The sequence below is a fragment of the Silene latifolia genome, chromosome Y (assembly GCF_048544455.1).
Source record: "Silene latifolia isolate original U9 population chromosome Y, ASM4854445v1, whole genome shotgun sequence".
In the NCBI taxonomy this organism is placed as follows: Eukaryota; Viridiplantae; Streptophyta; class Magnoliopsida; order Caryophyllales; family Caryophyllaceae; genus Silene; species Silene latifolia.
Genome location: NC_133538.1, coordinates 332,021,179 through 332,038,956, shown reverse-complemented (window position 1 = coordinate 332,038,956; position 17,778 = coordinate 332,021,179). Strand labels below are relative to the sequence as shown.

At 41.2% G+C, this 17,778-nt stretch overlaps 1 protein-coding gene and 1 non-coding gene across 2 annotated transcripts; one reads left to right on the top strand and one right to left on the bottom strand.

Moving 5' to 3' along the window:
* The first annotated feature begins 1,571 nt into the window (after positions 1–1,571).
* Positions 1,572–1,679, top strand: LOC141635052 (small nucleolar RNA R71). Its single transcript, XR_012539759.1, has one exon. It is a non-coding gene; the product is annotated as a small nucleolar RNA R71 (small nucleolar RNA).
* A 14,332-nt stretch (positions 1,680–16,011) lies between these two features.
* Positions 16,012–16,785, bottom strand: LOC141631410 (uncharacterized). The gene has a single exon (XM_074444085.1). It carries the CDS (start codon positions 16,783–16,785, stop codon positions 16,012–16,014), a length of 774 nt encoding a protein of 257 aa, XP_074300186.1.
* Between the last annotated feature and the right edge of the window lie 993 nt (positions 16,786–17,778).

The following is a 17,778-nucleotide window of genomic DNA, read 5'->3' as shown; positions in this document are numbered from 1 at the left end:
GATTGGGATTTGGGCATCTTCCGCCATGTCAAGAACAATAAAATCAACCGGAATGAAAAACTTACCAACCTTCACGGGAACATCCTCCAAAACTCCCGAAGGGCGTTTTATAGAACGATCCGCCATTTGCAACGTGACACTAGTACATTTTAAGACTCCCATATTAAGCTTAGCACAAATAGAGTAAGGTATTACACTCGCACTAGCACCTAAATCACATAAAGCTTTATCAATTTGATAGGTGCCAATTGTGCAGGGAATAGAAAAGCTACCGGGATCTTTCAACTTAGGAGAAGACTTGTTTTGCAAAAGAGCCCTCACCGTATTGTTTCAACTTCGTCAAAAGTCCTCTTCTTAGTTAAAATATCTTTCATGAACTTAGTATAAGACGGAATTTGAGTGATTAATTCGGTAAAAGGAACGGTTACCTGGAAATTCTTCACAACTTCCATGAACTAACCGAATTGAGAATTCTTTTGATGCTTCGCCAATCTATGAGGGAATGGCACTTTGACTTTTTCTGGCACTTTTGTTTCAACATCCTTCTTTGGAGGAGCATTCTCCATATCTTTGACTTCTTCAACCACAAGTGGATCATCCACCTTCTTTAGAATATCTTCACTTTCCTTACCATTAGAAGAAATCTCCAACTCAACAAGTACCTCCTCATGTTCCTTGGGCATGGGTGGTCCATCATATTTTGTAACACTTCTTAAGGAGATAGCATTAAGGGCAGCATGTGGTTGCTCACCTTGAGGTGGTAATTGACCCGTTTTCCTTGAAGAGCTAGATGAGGCTAGTTGAGCCATTTGTTGCTCCAACATCTTGATTGTGGCATTGTGAGATTGATCACTCTTTTGGATTTGAGCCAATAATTCCCTTTGCATTTGAACCATCAAAGCCTCAAGTTTACCTCCTCCTTCGTTATTTGGTTGGCCATTTTGTGGTGGGCCTTGATTTTGTTGGTAATTTTGTTGAGGTGGTCTTTGTTGTTGGTTTTGATAACCCGGTGGGGGATTATACTTTTGCTGTTGAGGGACATAGGCATTTTGTTGTGGTGGGGGTTGAGGTTGAGGATTAAGCACATTATTACTTCTATAAGTCATATTCGGGTGGAATCTTGAATTCGGGTTATATGCATTTGAAAATGTACCCGGTGGATAAGAACTTTTTCTTAGAGCTTGAAAAGCATTTACCTCCTCAATAGTAGCTTGGCAATGAGCGGTGTAATGACCCGTACCTCTGCAACTGTCACAAACAATGATTTGACTCGTAGAGGACACGTCATTGAGTTGTTGAAGGGAATCTCTAGCATCTCGTTCGGCCAACTGTTGTTGGATTAAGGCAATTTGAGCTAACAAGACGGGATTGTCGGAGGATTATTCTTTAACTTTGAGTGGCACAATTCGGGAATTGACGTTTGCGCGTCGTGGATCGCCATAGATTCTATCGTGGCATGAGCAATATCGGTGTCAATTTGATCAAACCGCCCATTGTTGGCGGAATCAAGAATCCTTCGGGACTCGGCACAACATCCATTATAGAATGTTATAGCTAGAAACAAATCATCCAACCCATGATGTGGGCATTGCCTTTGCAAGTCTTTATACCTCTCTCAAGCCTGATATAAGCTCTCAAGAGCTTAGTGACAGAATCCGGTGATTTGGCTCCTCAAGGTTTGAGGTTTCTCTGGAGGAAAAAACATTTGATAGAACGCAAGAGCCAATGTCTCCCAATTGGTGATTCCCATAGCAGTGCGGTCAAGGCTATTTATCCAAAGCTTTGCCTTGTCCTTCAAAGAGAAAGGGAAAAGTATTTCCCTTATTTGGGCTTGAGTGACGCCCGTTTGTCGGATCATGGAGCAATAATCGTAGAAATTTTGAACATGCAAATTGGGATCCTCCAAAGGACTTCCCCCAAATTGCTTCCTCTCCACAAGGCTAATGAAAGCTGGCTTGATCTCGAAGTCCGGCACGGTAATTTGAGTAGTTGTGATACCGGCCGGAAGCATGGCCGCGGTGGGCTTTGAGTGATCGGAAAGTTTCACCATCTTTTTAGTTGAAGATGGTAGTGGAGGAGATGATGAACTTGAAACCTCCTCTTCTTCAAGAACTTTTAGATCGTGTAAGTAAGACTTTCTAGCACTTTCAACTTGCACGAGAGAAGCGACTTCTTTCACTTCTTTCCAAAAACGTCGTCTTCTCCTAAAGGTTTTCTCGGGCTCGAAATTCGGTGAAAGCAAATCTCCACTACGAGAGGACCAGGTCATAAGACATCAATTTCTAGAAAATGATAAGTAACGGTCTCAAGGAACAAGTGTTCCTTAAGACAAAAGAAAACAAGATAAAAATCGACAAATCAATACGCAATAAAACCGTGCTCCCCGGCAATGGCACCAAAATTTGATAGGCTATCGTACACCTATGCAAAGATAATTACCCTAGACACAAATTAATATAGTAATAGGGGTCGAACACAAGGAGACGGGAATTGCGTTTATGAAATACTATGGAAAGATTCTTATCAAGGTCGATTACGTTTGGTTTGGTTTGTTGGTTGGTTTGATGATTAGCAATTACAAAGATGTGAACTATATGATAAAAGGAGTCTAGAGGAGTCGGGTCACACATGCAAGGGTAAATATATGTTCATGTTAAACTCGGTAATAACAACATTGTCAATTGTTTAGGCTTAGAGACACCCACCTTACGATATTAGTGTCAACCATAGACCGGGTCCTAGAGAAACTCTCGTTTATGACTAGGTCGTCCTACTACACATGCTTAGTCTAATCCGATTCCGTGCCTCTCGACTTATAGAATGAATTAATAAACTAAATCTACGATTAGGTCAATAACCAAAGATTAAACGTTGAGGTGCAAACATGTGATAGAAACAATTAGACAATATTATACCAACCTAATTTATCATTTTACATATTTCATTTTACATGGCTTCCCTAGCCCCTAGACTAAGGGAATTTAGCTACTCATATTAAATTGTAAACAATAAACAATGTTGTAAGAAATGCTAGACATGATTTTAGAAATGATGTCAACTAAATGGTGAAACATAAAATGAGAATAATACTAATGTGATATAATAAAAGTGCTAATGATAACCTATGTGATAACTAAAATAGAAATGTAAATTAGTAAGCTAGAATTAGAAATACCGTAATGGAAATGGAACTTGAATTGCAAAGAATAAAGAGAACCAAGTGCTTGAATAAATAACCAAATGTTTAACAATCAAATGCTTAACAATATTGAAACCAAAGATGAAAACTATTGAGAGAATTTTGCTTAAGCCTAATATAGTGTATGAAAGACGTAAGGAAAAGATATCCCTAATGATGGATTAAGGCCCCTATTTATAAGAAAATAGGGGCGTAACTTAAAATTGCAAGAGGGGGTCAATCCCGATCGGGGTTGCCAGCCCCGATCAGGGGCGTAACATTCCGGGCATTTTGGCTTAATTCCTCGATTAAATGTTGAGGAAATCCAAAGTTCGTGATAAATGTCCCTTAATGCACCCGTGTAAATGCCTAATCTATCAACTTAAGAGCTTCCAAAGAGTACCCTAACCATGATCTTTTCCACATGAATTTGGACTTCTCATTGGGCTCTTTGTAGGATCATTTTGCATTGTCTCATACACTCTTGCTTGGGCTTGGAAACACACCTTCCATTGTCATACTTGGTCCATCTTGTTTCCACTGTGAACTTGGTGCTTGCTAATGTGATAGGAAAAAGCCTCTAAATACTTAGATTCCTATAAAATGTAACAAATACAAACAATACACCTAGAACACAAGATTAGCTCACAAATATACTAATTAAAGTATGATATACAATAAAAACCGAGCTAAAATGAGGGGTAAAAGTATATATAAAATGAACACATCACCCAATACATAATGTATTTTTTTGCAGGTTGTTGTTGTTGTTGTTTTTTTTTGTTGTTGTTGTTGTTGTTGTTGTTGTTGTTGTTGTTGTTGTTGGTGGTGGTGGTGGTGGCGGTGTTGTTGTTGTCGTCCTAAGAATATGGATATGAATGTTGTTACCATTTTTATTAATAATTGTTATTTGCCAATATATATGTAGATTTGCAATGAAGAGATTAGAACGAAACTGGATGTATGAAAGGTTGGATTCCAATAAAAAATGAAGGAAGGAATTCGTAATAGGGGTTGATAAATTCATTGATTATGTTAAGCAACAAGACGAATTCATTAGAAGTAAAGAAATTAGGTGTCCATGTACTAAGTGCAAAAATAAAAAGTATTTAGTTGAACAAGAAGTACGAAAACACCTTGGTCTAAAGGGTTTTTGTGACAACTATTATGATTGGGTGTGTCACGGAGAGAAATTCCCCGTTGAGGAAGAGGAAATGGCAATGCCCTCTGATAATCCTTATAGGGATATGGTAGAGTATGCGTTGCGCGATAGCATTGATCAAATTAGGGAAGAAGCTCTTAATGCCGAGGTGGTTGATGAATCTCCAAATCCCAATGTATTAGCCTTTTTTCAAATGTTAAAACGTGCCGAGCAACCTGTCTACGAGGGATGTAGACTCTCATTGCTACAGTCAGCTGCAAGGCTTGTCACTCTGAAATGTGAATTCAACTTAGCCCATAGATGTGTAGATGGTTTCACGTCATTTATGGGAGACCTTCTTCCTCAAAACCATGTTTTGATGCGTAACTTCTATGAAACCAAAAATGTTCTCAAAGCTCTTCAACTTCCTCATGAAAAGATAGATGCATGTTTTAATGGATGTATGCTTTTATGGATGGACGACGCTCTTCTTGACAAGTGTAAAAAATGTGGTAGAACTAGGTACAAAAGTGCAAAGAATACAGATGGCAAAAAGGTCCCCAAAAATTTCCAAAATTATTTCCTAATAGGGCCACGTTTGCCACGAATTTAAGCCACAAAATACCTCGCGGAAAAAATGCGTTGGCATTATGAAAAACCCCGTGTTAGTGGGACAATGTCTCATCCAAGTGACAGTGACGCTTGGAAACATTTTGATCGCCTTCATCCTTCTTTTGCATCTGAGCCTCGGAATGTTACACTTAGACTTTGCACCGATGGTTTCTCAGCTTTTAGTCCATTCGGGAAGTTGTATTCATGCTGGCCGGTGATGCTTTATCCTTACAATTTACCATCCTGGCTATGCATGAAAAGGCAATTAAGTTCTTAACATTAATTATTTCCGGACCAAAGAGTCCCAAACAAAACCTTGACGTCTATTTACAGCCTCTAATTCACGAGTTGAAGCAATTGTGGGACACGAGATTGTTTACATATGACGTGTCTAGGAAACAAAACTTCGACTTAAGAACCGCACTCCTATGGACGATCAACGACTTTCCTGCATATGGCATGTTATATGGTTGGTCAACTGCTGGTGAGAATGCATGTCCATGTTGTACGAAAAATGAGACTAAATCGATTTGGCTTCAGCATAGAAGAAAATGGAGTTGGTTTAATTGTCATAGACAATATTTAAACGCTGATCATATTTTTCGCAAGGATAAGGTCCACTTTCGAAAAGGAAGAATAGAGAACGATGTTGCTAGAACGAGGTTATCGGGCGAACAAGTTTGGGAATGTGTGAAACATTTACCAAAAATTGTGGATGCATCTGACCATGAATTGAGAACGGTTAAGGCGAAATGAATTGGGTGGTGGAAACAAAGCATTTTTTGGGAGCTTCTATATTGGAGCACACTACTAATTCGACATAACCTTGATATCATGCATATTGAGAAATTTTTTTTCGAACAAGTAATTCACACGGTGATGGATAGAAAACACATGACAACCTTTAACGCAAATTCAAAAAAAGACATGTTAAAACTTTGTTCAAGTAAGCGAAAGGTGGATTCAGTCATTTTGAAAAAGGAGCAGACGAAGGTGTTGTGTGATTGGATATGTAATTTAAAGTTTCCGGATGGCTATGCTTCAGATTTGAGAAGATGTGTCGATATGAATGTAATACTACGGTTTTATGAGTCTCTGGGTACTCTATCGAGTAGGCTTTACTCTGTCGAGTAAGGGTGTGTTGCGTTTTAAAAATAGTTTCTGACCTGTTGGGTACTCGATCGAGTAACGTTGATATTCGATCGAGTAAGGGGGCACTTGATCGAGTACCTCAGCTACTCGATCGAGTAGCCGGCTTACGGGGTAATGATTTATCGGGTTTTGTTAATAATGCGATTAAGTATATAATTACTTCCGTCACTTTTCTTTAAACACTTTTACAACCTAATTGATTTCAAAAGAGAAAACAAACTACGTTCTTCGCATCAATCGCATTGTTGACAAATCCCGGAGCTTGGAAGGTCGGTTTTTACCTTTCTTTATACCTTTGTGATCCTTGCGTCGAGGGTAAGATCTACGTACCGTTTTTATAGTATTTCGTTAAAGTTGGTTAAACCTTAATTTGGGATTTGGGGGTTTTTGTTGTATTTCGTGATTGGTAGTGATTATATGTTTGTATGTTAGGAGGAGGATTCGTAGAGGAAGCCTTTTGATATCAGCTGTGAGACCGTCTGATTGTGTTGCTTTCCAGGTAGGGTTTCCCTACTCAGTATTAGTCCCATAATGCATTGTTGGTGTTGTGTGATTGTTGAATATTATCGTATTCGTATTATGACAGTTGTTGGTTTTGATTGCTGCTTAATGGTTGTGATTGTTTGTTTTTGGTTCTCGAGATGCGTTCTCGGCTAAGTGGAGTCACTTGCGGGAGTGGCTTCACGCCCTAGTTTTGCCCTCCGTGGAACCCGCCACTGTAGGGGATGTGCACATTAATGGGATAGGGTTATCGCTCGGTATGATGAGCGAGGATTTGGTGAGTACGGCTGCGGTTCCCCACTGGCAGGGCTGGTCCAGTGGACAGTCGGTGACAAAGATTGATTGGAGTGGGTTTGATTGTGTGTCTGATCGTTGAGCTGTTTGTTTACAGTGTTGTTGGTTATATAAATTGTGTGATTAGTACTGACCCCGTTTAATGTTTTAAAAACTCTGGTGATCCATTTGGGGATGGTGAGCAGTTATTGAGCAGGTATGAGTCGATTTTCTGGGATAGCTGGGATGTGCCACCGTCTGATGATAGAAGTCTTCCGCTGTAGCTTTAGTAGTTTAATAAACATTTTATTTAGTTGATTAGACAGTTGGTTTTGAGAACTTGTATTCGTATTTTGGTTTTGGCTTTGAATTGTAACCTTTCACTAAAGTTATACTATTTAAATGCTGTTTCGTTATTGTCTGATGATTATCATCGCCTCGGTAACCGGATGGTAGCATCCTTATACCTGAGTGGTCCTGGTAAGGCACTTGGAGTATGGGGGTGTTATAAAATGGTATCAGAGCGACGATCCTGAAACCTGTAACCAATGAATCTAATGAACATAGGGAGTCAATTAAAATGAACCCGGGGTAAAGGTTGTAGGAGCTAATGCAAAGGCTTGGGAGACATCCTAAAGTCGCGAACTCGCCCTACAATTTTGGACCGGTCACATGGGGGATATATGTCAAGGTCGTATGTGATGCTTGTTAGCTTGTATGTGGATGTGATCAGGTATGTTGTAATTGTTGGATGTTTGGAGTAGAAGGTTGAGATTGTGAATGAAAGGTTGGTGAAGTATATAGAACTGTTGTTTGAACAAGAAGAATGTTGGATGTTTACTATGTGGCGTTTGATAATATGATATAGTTGTTTTGTTGATCATATGAAAAGCTTGGTAGAATTGCATCTTAACTATATTATAAAGTTGAGTTTATAAAGTTGCATAGAGTATGTTGGGATATGTGAGATAACATGCGGGTAGTATATATGAGTCAGCATGACTCGATTGAGTAAGGGGGTACTCGATCGAGTAGGTGAGGTACTCGGTCGAGTGGGTCTGACTCGATCGAGTGGGTATTTGGCGTTTTTACAACCAGAATCGTGTTTTTTGGCACTCGATCGAGTACATAGGGCACTCGATCGAGTAGGGGGGTACTCGGTCGAGTATGTTAGAGATCAGAAGGTCTGTTTGGGGTCTGATGTCGAGGCACTCGATCGAGTAGCCTCTACTCGATCGAGTAGGTTTAGGCACTCGATCGAGTGTGTTCTGGGCAGTCTGCTATCGTGTTTTGAGGTTTTAGTGCGTATGTTTATATTTACCCTTTCTTATATAGTTTCAAGATGCCGCCCAAGAGAAACGCTTTGTATGCGAGAGCTGAGACCATGAACTTAGATGATATCGTTAAGATGTTGGAGCATCAGGATGCTCTTACGGAGGCCTTAAAGAAAGTGGGAAAGGATAAGGAGGTTGATCACTCTAAGATCAACCTTTATATAGCGAGGTTTAACCCAAAAGAGTACAAGGGAACCAGGGAACCAAACCTTCTCGACAACTGGCATCGAGAGATGGAGAACATACTAGACCTGGTTCACTGTCCTGATGAGATGAGAGTAGAACAAGCTGTGTTCTACCTGAGGGAAGCAGCTAGCGAGTGGTGGGATAAGGTGAAGGTGCGTGCTAGGGAGATGTATGCGAACCAGGGCTTACCTGCTATACCTTGGGAAGAGTTTCAGAGGGCTATGAGGAAAGAGTTTGTACCGGAACATGTGAGGAGTAAGCTGAGAGAGGAGTTTGATGGGTTTAAGATGACATATGATATGTCTGTGGCTGAATACTACAAGCAGTTTAATGAGAAGTCTAGGTATGCTGAGGATATGGGTTTGAGTGAGGAGAACCTGGCGCTGAGGTTTGAGAGGGGGTTCACCTCTAAGATCATGGATAAGCTACCCGTGGGAGTCCTTACTGATGTTAAGGAAGCTTATGAGAGGGCTGGGAGAGCTGAGAGGTTGGTGGAGATGGCTCAGGAGAGAGTGGGTGAGAAAAGAAAGGCTGGGAGTGAGGGTGGTGGCCAATCTAGTCACAAGAAAGGCAACCACAATCAAACTAGAGGGTTTTCTTCTGGGTCAGGGTTCAGTGCTTGGACTTCCTTTGGGCGTGGCCGTATGAGTGGTAGTGGTAGCTGGGGGATGACCTGCTATGGCTGTGGCGGTGTAGGCCACAAGAGACATCAGTGCACGAGTATGCCTGGAGCTTTTCAGGGATCGGCTCGGGGGAGCTATTCTCAGGGACCTGCACAGAGTTATGCGAGCAATAGACCGTCTGGGTCATGGTCTAACCGCAGAAGTTAGAGCTATCAGGGTGGAGGTACCCGCAATGGCGGTAATTCTTATCATAAACCAGCTACGAACAACAACAACAATCAGGGGTCGGGTGCTAAGCCGACCACATCGGCCAGTACTGTCCAGGGAGGTGGAAAGAAGACCAGTGGAAAGCTGTTCATGATGGACAAGAAAGCAGCTGAGGATGATGCACATGTTATCACTGGTACTTTTCTTGTTAACGGTATTCATACCTTTGTTTTGTTTGACTCGGGGGCGTCTCAGTCGTTTGTATCTTCGAGTCATGTTAAACGGTTGGGTTTGAGGGTATATGAGTCTGTAAGTGAGAAAGTTTTTATACCTTCGGGTGAGTCTGTATCATGTGGGAGGTTGTATAGAGATGTGTCTATAGAAGTTGGGCAAGTTGATCTACCTGTAGACTTGCTCGAGTTTCCTTTTGACGGTTTTGAGATGATAGTCGGGATGGATTGGTTGGGAAAGTATAAAGCTAAGATAGACTGTCATCAAAAGAAAGTGTCTTTGAGAGGTCCTAAGGGTGTTAGTGTGTCTTATCGTGGGTTTGTGGTCAAATCCAAAGTTAAGTTGATTGCAGCTGTGACCTTGAAGTCTTATCTGAGGAAGGGATACCCTTTGATCTTGTGCCATGTGAGAGATGACCGGATAGAGAGTCCGACAGTTGAACAGATACCAGTGGTGGATGAGTTTACAGATGTTTTTCCAGAGGAGATTCCGGGGTTGCCACCGAAGAGGGAGATAGATTTCACAGTTGAGTTGAAACCGGGGACGGGGCCAATCTCTAAGGCACCGTACCGGATGGGTCCTAAAGAGATGGAGGAGCTCAGGAAACAGTTAGATGATCTGATAGAGAAGGGATACATTAGATCTAGTGTATCGCCGTGGGGAGCACCAGTTCTTTTTGTGAAGAAGAAAGATGGGAGTTTGAGGTTGTGCATAGACTACAGAGAGCTGAACCGAGTGACGGTGAAGAACAAGTATCCTTGGCCAAGGATAGATGACCTGTTTGATCAGTTGAGTGGTGCATCAGTCTTTTTCAAGATTGATTTGAGGTCGGGGTACCATCAGGTGAAGATTAGAGAGGTGGACATACCAAAGACAGCTTTCACGCCGAGGTATGGCCATTATGAGTATGTGGTGATGCCGTTTGGGTTATCTAATGCACCGGCTATGTTTATGGATTTGATGAGCAGAATCTTCACACAGTTTTTGGACAAGTTTGTGGTGGTGTTTATCAATGACATCTTAGTATACTCCAAGACTAAGGAGGAGCATCTGAGGATTGTGTTGCAGACTTTGAGGGAGCATGAGTTATATGCTAAGCTGCCCAAGTGTGAGTTCTGGTTAGAGAAAGTTATTTTTCTGGGGCATGTGATCTCTAAGGAAGGAGTAGTTGTGGATCCGGCAAAGATTGAGGCAGTGACAAAGTGGGAAGCACCAAAGAATGTTGCTGAGATCAGGAGTTTCTTGGGTTTAGCTGGATACTACAGACGGTTCTTGAAAGATTTCTCCAAGATACCTAGACCTATGACAGCTTTGATGAGGAAAGAGAACATGTTTCGTTGGGATGAGAGTTGTGAGACGGCGTTCCAAACATTAAAGGAGCGTTTGACCACAACTCCTATCTTAGCATTGCCTGAAGGGATCGAGAACTTTGAGGTTTATACAAATGCCTCAAAGAATGGGTTGGGATGTGTGTTGATGCAGAACGGTAAAGTGATTGCCTATGCTTCTAGGCAGTTGAAGGCGTGTGAGGAGAACTATCCTACACATGATCTGGAGTTGGGTGCAGTGGTGTTTTCTCTCAAGATTTGGAGACATTACCTTTATGGGGCGACCTTTAAGGTATTTTCGGATCACAAGAGTCTCAAGTACATCTTCACTCAAAAGGAGTTGAACATGAGACAGAGGAGGTGGATGGAGCTGATTGGCGATTACGACATGGATATTATCTACCATGAAGGGAAAGCCAATGTTGTTGCAGATGCTTTGAGTAGGAAGAGTGTGCATTCTTTGTGTACAGATCTATCTTTGATGAGGTTGAGAGATGAGGTGGGGAAGTTTGGGATACATATGATGCAGAGAGGGGATGCCGTGAGATATTTGACAGTACAACCTGATCTTTATGATGAGATTCGAGGTAAACAGGCGTTGAATCCTAAGATGGTTGAGTCGAGAGCTGGAGTAGAGAAAGGGACAGTGTCTCGATTCTCTATTCATACAGATGGTAGTTTGAGGTTTGATGGTAGGTGGTGTGTCCCTAATGATGAGGAGCTGAAAAAGACTATCATGATAGAGGCACATTGTACACCATATTCAGTACATCCAGGTGGTGACAAGCTGTACAAGGATTTAAAGAACACGTTTTGGTGGCCTGGGATGAAGAAAGAAATAGCTGAGTTTGTGGCCTGTTGTTTGATATGCCAGAGAGTTAAAGGGGAAAAGCGACGACCACAAGGTAAGATTTTATCGTGGGTTTGCTAAAGAGTCAACAGGGTAACAACATGATATGGGTAATAGTGGATCGACTGACCAAGTCAGCTCACTTTGTGCCAATGAAAGATACATGGACTAAAGCACAATTAGCTATGGCTTATCGGAAGAATGTGCTTAAGTTACATGGAGTCCCTAAGGACATAGTATCTGACAGAGATGCGAGGTTTATCTCAAGGTTTTGGAAAGAGTTGCAGGAATCTTTGGGAACAACTTTGAAGATGAGTACAACATTTCATCCTGCGACAGACGGTCACACTAAGGGAACGATCAAGACTCTTGAGGATATGTTACGAGCTTGTGTGATGGACTTTTGTGGTAGCTGGGAACAGAGGTTGGATTTGATAGAGTTTTCTTACAACAACAGCTATCACACTAGTATTGGCATGACACCGTTTGAGGCTTTATATGGGAGGAGATGTAGGAGTCCGATTTGTTGGGACGATAGTGTTGAGACAGTGGTTCTAGGACCAAAGATGGTACATGAGATGGTTGAACAGATTAAGATGATCAGGGAACGGATGAGAGCAGCTCAGGATAGGCAAAAGAGTTATGCAGATCTACATCGCCGGGATATAGAGTTTCAGGTTGGGGATAAGGTTCTTCTGAAAGTGTCTCCTATGCGTGGGGTTATGAGATTTGGGAAGAAAGGCAAGCTGAGTCAGAAGTTCATCGGGCCTTATGAGATCTTAGAGTGGGTTGGAGAGGTTGCATATCGTCTGGCTTTACCAGCTGCGTTAGAGAGAATGCATAACGTGTTTCATGTATCTCAGCTACGGAAGTATGTGAGTGACCCGTCACATGTGTTAGAGGCAGAGAGCTTAGAGCTAGATTAGTCCTTATCATATCTTGAGGTACCTAAGCAGATTCTTGACCGGAAGGTTAGGAAGACTAGGAGTGGTGAGACAGTTTTGCTTAAGATCCTTTGGTCTAACCACGAGACTGAGGAAGCTACATGGGAGGCAGAGGAGGCCATGAGAGAGCGTTACCCTTTCCTTTTTGACCAGGTATATATGGTTACGGGGACGTAACCTTGTTTCTTTTAAGGGGGTAGGAGATGATCGCGAAGAGTTTTAAGAGTTTTTTTGTACCCTTTATATGTTGTGTCGGTATGTTTGTTGTGGTTGAGTCGGGTTGAGTTTGGGTTAGTAACATGTTTTATGTTGAGTTTTGTTTGGTTGTTGAGTCGGGAGTGTTGTAGTGTGTGTCTTTGTTTTGTTGTGGTTTGAACTTCGGGGACGAAGTTCTTTTTAAGGAGGGAAGACTTTAATACTACAGTTTTATGAGTCTCTGGGTACTCTATCGAGTAGGCCTTACTCTGTCGAGTAAGGGTGTGTTGCGTTTTAAAAATAGTTTCTGACCTGTTGGGTACTCGATCGAGTAACGTTGATACTCGATCGAGTAAGGGGGCACTCGATCGAGTACCTCAGCTACTCGATCGAGTAGCCGGTTTACGGGGTGATTATTTGTCGGGTTTTGTTAATAATGCGATTAAGTATATAATTATTTCCGTCACTTTTATTTAAACACTTTTACAACCTAATTGCTTTCAAAAGAGAAAACAAACTACGTTCTTCGCATCAATCGCATTGTTGACAAATCCCGGAGCTTGGAAGGTCGGTTTTTACCTTTCTTTATACCTTTGTGATCCTTGCGTCGAGGGTAAGATCTACGTACCGTTTTTATAGTATTTCGTTAAAGTTGGTTAAACCTTAATTTGGGATTTGGGGTTTTTTGTTGTATTTCGTGATTGGTAGTGATTATATGTTTGTATGTTAGGAGGAGGATTCGTGGAGGAAGCCTTTTGATATCAGCTGTGAGACCGTCTGATTGTGTTGCTTTCTAGGTAGGGTTTCCCTACTCAGTATTAGTCCCATAATGCATTGTTTTTTTTTTTTTGGTGAAATGTGAGCTTTCCATTAATAGACAAAATAACATACATCAGGACTACACTTTCATCAGTTTTTTAACTTACTTTACAATACTATCATATACTAGCTATGAAAACTTAATCGGCAAATTCTGAAACCATTGTTGATCTGCCATCAACACTGGTCCCTTTAGAAGCAGCTGAACTCTTGCCTTCACAAGTCTCTGAATATCCTGCACTAGGATCTGAGGTTTAGTAATCCTATGTTCCAACCTTCCCCTATTCCTCTCCAGCCAAATTATATACCAGCAGGCTATTTTTGCCATCCTGGCCACCTTCTGCTGCAACTTAGTTAGGAGAGCATTCTGACCAGTCATACTGAGATGCAGCCATTGTTCTAGCTGCTCTATGATCCTCAGCACATACTGGAAATCCGCAAACAAATGCTCATGGGATTCTGTAGCAGCTCCACAAATAATGCATATATCATTATCACACAACCTTAGCTGGAACAGCTTTTGCTTGGTATTCAAAGCTTGCTGTTTAATTAACCAGCCTATAATAGAATGTTTAGGCACACACCAAGAATCCCAAATCTTCTTATGCCACTGTACAGAGAGGTGCACTCCCTATAACAAGGCATACCCAGACCCAACACTATATCCTCTAACATCCTGCCACACATTGTTCATATACCCCGCACTTAACAAACCTCTCACCTTGCATATGTTCCTCCAATTCCAATTAGAATCAGAAGGAGGAGTATATGTATACCAGTCCTGACCTTTTAAATACACATGATCAATCCACAGCACCCACAACCTATCTGCCTTATTATAAATCCAATCCACAAGCTTTCCAACAGTTGCTATGTTCCAATTCTCAGCATTTTTTACACCCAGACCACCTTCACTTTTACAGCAGCACACCTTATGCCAGGCCATCAATGGTGCCCTCTGATAATCAGTACCACCGTCCCAAAAATAATTCTTGCATACATTCACAATTTTCTGGACCACAGTTTTGGGGATAAGAAAAATAGAGCCCCAGTAGTTATGCAAGGTGTTCAAAACTGAGTTAACCAGAGTTAGACGGCCAGCATAGCTTATTTTCCTAGCACCCATCCCTCTAATTCTGGCAACTATCCTTTCAACAAGAATATTGCAATCCTGTTTAGTCAATCTCCGTGACTGAATAGGAATGCCCAGATATCTAAAAGGTAATGCTTCTTCCTTGAAACCAGATATCTGAAGAATATCACTTCTAACATCAGTTGACACTCCACTAAACACCACTTATGACTTAGCTTCATTAACTTTAAGGCCAGATGTAACAGAGAAAGTAGCAAATGCTCTGAGCAATAACATAATAGACTTCACATCTCCTTTACTGAACATAAGTAAATCATCAGCAAAAAGAAGATGATTCAATCTCAAGGCACCACACATTGGATGATACCTGAAGAACCAAGTTTGAGTAGCATACTCCAATACCCTAGTAAGGTACTCCATGCAGATAGTAAATAAAAGAGGAGAAATAGGATCCCCTTGTCTTAAGCGCCTCTTCCCAGGGAAATACCCAAACATAGCACCATTGAGATTCAAGGAAAAAGTAGTAGTAGTAACACACTTCATTACCAGCTTCCTAAAGTAATCAGGGAAGTTCAAAGCCACCAACATTTGATCAATAGAATCCCATTCTATTGAGTCATACGTTTTCTGCAAGTCCAGTTTGAAAAGGCATCTAGGAGAGGCATTACTCCCATTATACATCCTTACAAGGTCCTGGAAAACCAAAATGTTTTCCATGATACTCCTGCCTTGGATGAAGGCCCCTTGATTCCTACTAATTATGTCAGGGAGAATCAGGGACAACCTGTTGCATAGGATTTTAGAAATTATCTTGTACACCACATTGCAACAAGCTATAGGACGAAAATGCTTCACACTGGTTGGTCTATCCAGCTTAGGAATTAAGGTAATCAGAGTTGCATTAATTTGTTGTAGCAGTTGCCCAGTTTCAAAAAAATTCATCACAGCAACACACACATCATCCCCCACAATTGGCCAGGCATCCCTATAGAGTTGGCTAATGAAGCCATCAGGGCCAGGTGACTTATCCTTAGGGATACTGAACAAACATTGCCTTACTTCCTCAGCAGTCACTGATCTGTTTAGAATAGCCCAATGATCTTCAGTGCAGCATCTCCCTCTTTGCACAATCCAAACATGAACTGAATTAGTTTTGGTATTACTCCCAAGCAGGCTAATATAATACTCCAGAAAAGCTTCCTGTATTTGAGCCCCTTCAGTGCACTCAGTACCATGCTGATCTTCTATACTAAACACCTTGTTTTGCATCATACGTTTCTTGATAGAATTATGGAAGTATGAAGTATTAATATCACCTTGAAGAGACCATTGAATATTTGCCTTTTAAATTAAGAAGCTATCCCTAGCAGCCAAAAGCTCTTTTAATTCCTGAGCCACAATATACTCCTGCTGCATAAGCTCATGATCCCCTGGCTTATCAACCAAATCTTTTTGCAATTTTTCCAGCAAGGTACTAGCAATAGTAGAGCTATTTTCTATGTCAGAGAAACAACTCTTATTTAACTGCTTAAGAACAGGCTTCAAAGATTTTAATTTTTTAATCAGCTGGAACATCTTAGTACCTGCATACCTCCTATGCCACACCTTAACAACACACTCTTGAAATAACTCAGACATTCCCCACATGTTAAAGTATTTAAAACTCCTTCTACCAATAACATCTACTTTCCTATCCACAATGGTACATGGGCAGTGGTCAAAAAGTCCCTCAGGATGAAAATGGGCTATGTACTCCCCAAATTCCTGCTGCCATTCTTCATTACCCATGACTCTATCAAGCCTACTGTAAACCCTAGCCTCAGGCTCTTGTTTGTTAGTCCAGGTAAACAATGCCCATGTTGCCTGAATATCCTCCATGCTACAAAGTGAGACACATTCCTGAAAATGCCCCATTTCCACTTCTGTAGAATTTCCCTCAATTCTCTCAATAGGAGACAACACAGTATTAAAGTCCCCTGCCCATAGCCAAGGAACATTACAATTCAAAGCCTCAGTCTTTAGAAATCTCCAAAGTTCTTGTCTCTCAGTCACATCATTAAATGCATAAATCATAGTTAACATAAACTTCTTAGTATCAGTTCTAGACTCCACCCACATATGTATATGCTAAGATCCATAAGACAAAAATTGTATAGTAAATAAATCAGGTTTCCACAGATCCAAATCCTTCCCCCTCTATGCCAACTACAATTTGTAGAAATGCTCCAGCCATCACATATAGAGGTATTCTTCTTCAAAAGTTGAGTAGGTTTTATTTTAGTCTCTAAACACCCAAACAGTCCTACACTATTATTTTGCATAAACCATTTTACCATTTTCTGCTTATTTATATCATTGAGACCCCTCACGTTCCAAAACCCAATATTATGCATTAATGGGGTCTGGAGGGGGATCCTTACCACTAGTTTCTACTCCCCCCTTTGGAGTAGCTAGCTTATTCAGAGCTTCTATGAAAGTAAAAGGTTTTGAACTTCCAGTCAATCCTATTCCAGTCCCTCCATCCTGCCTATTCATCCTCATAATCTGCCTAGCAAGGGTAGATTTGACTGCTGATAGCGGTGGGAATCCCTCAGGTGTGAAAATTACATTTGGTTGGACCACTGGCTCAGTGACAGACGGTTTAGCAACCCAGACTTGCTTTGGTTTAGCATTCTGTTTTGGTTTTGGCACTGTCTTCAGTTTAGCCACCTTTCTACATTGAGTTTTGTCATGACCGAACCCTTTACAACCATCACAAGTAATTGGTTTCCATTCATACACCACTCCAACTTCAATAACTTTCCCATTCTCATCCAAAAACCTCACCTTAGCAGGTAAATGTTGGTTCATTTTGAGTTTCACCATTACTCGAGCATAACTCAATCGTACCTTATCAGAAGTAGCTCCATCCTTCATAACAAACTCTCCCACTAATCCTGCTATTTGAGGCAAACAGTCACCCCAAAATTTAACAGGAATACCAGAGAGTCGCACCCAAACAGGGACCTCGTCTACTACCTCCTTAATCAAATCAACATCCGGATTCCATGGTTTAATAACAATAGGCTTATTATCAAACATATAAAACCCAGATTTTAACAATGCATCCCT

What these genes read in the sequence shown, in the direction of transcription:
- LOC141631410 (XM_074444085.1), bottom strand. Translation starts at nt 16,785, where the DNA reads ATGTGGGTGGAGTCTAGAACTGATACTAAGAAGTTTATGTTAACTATG.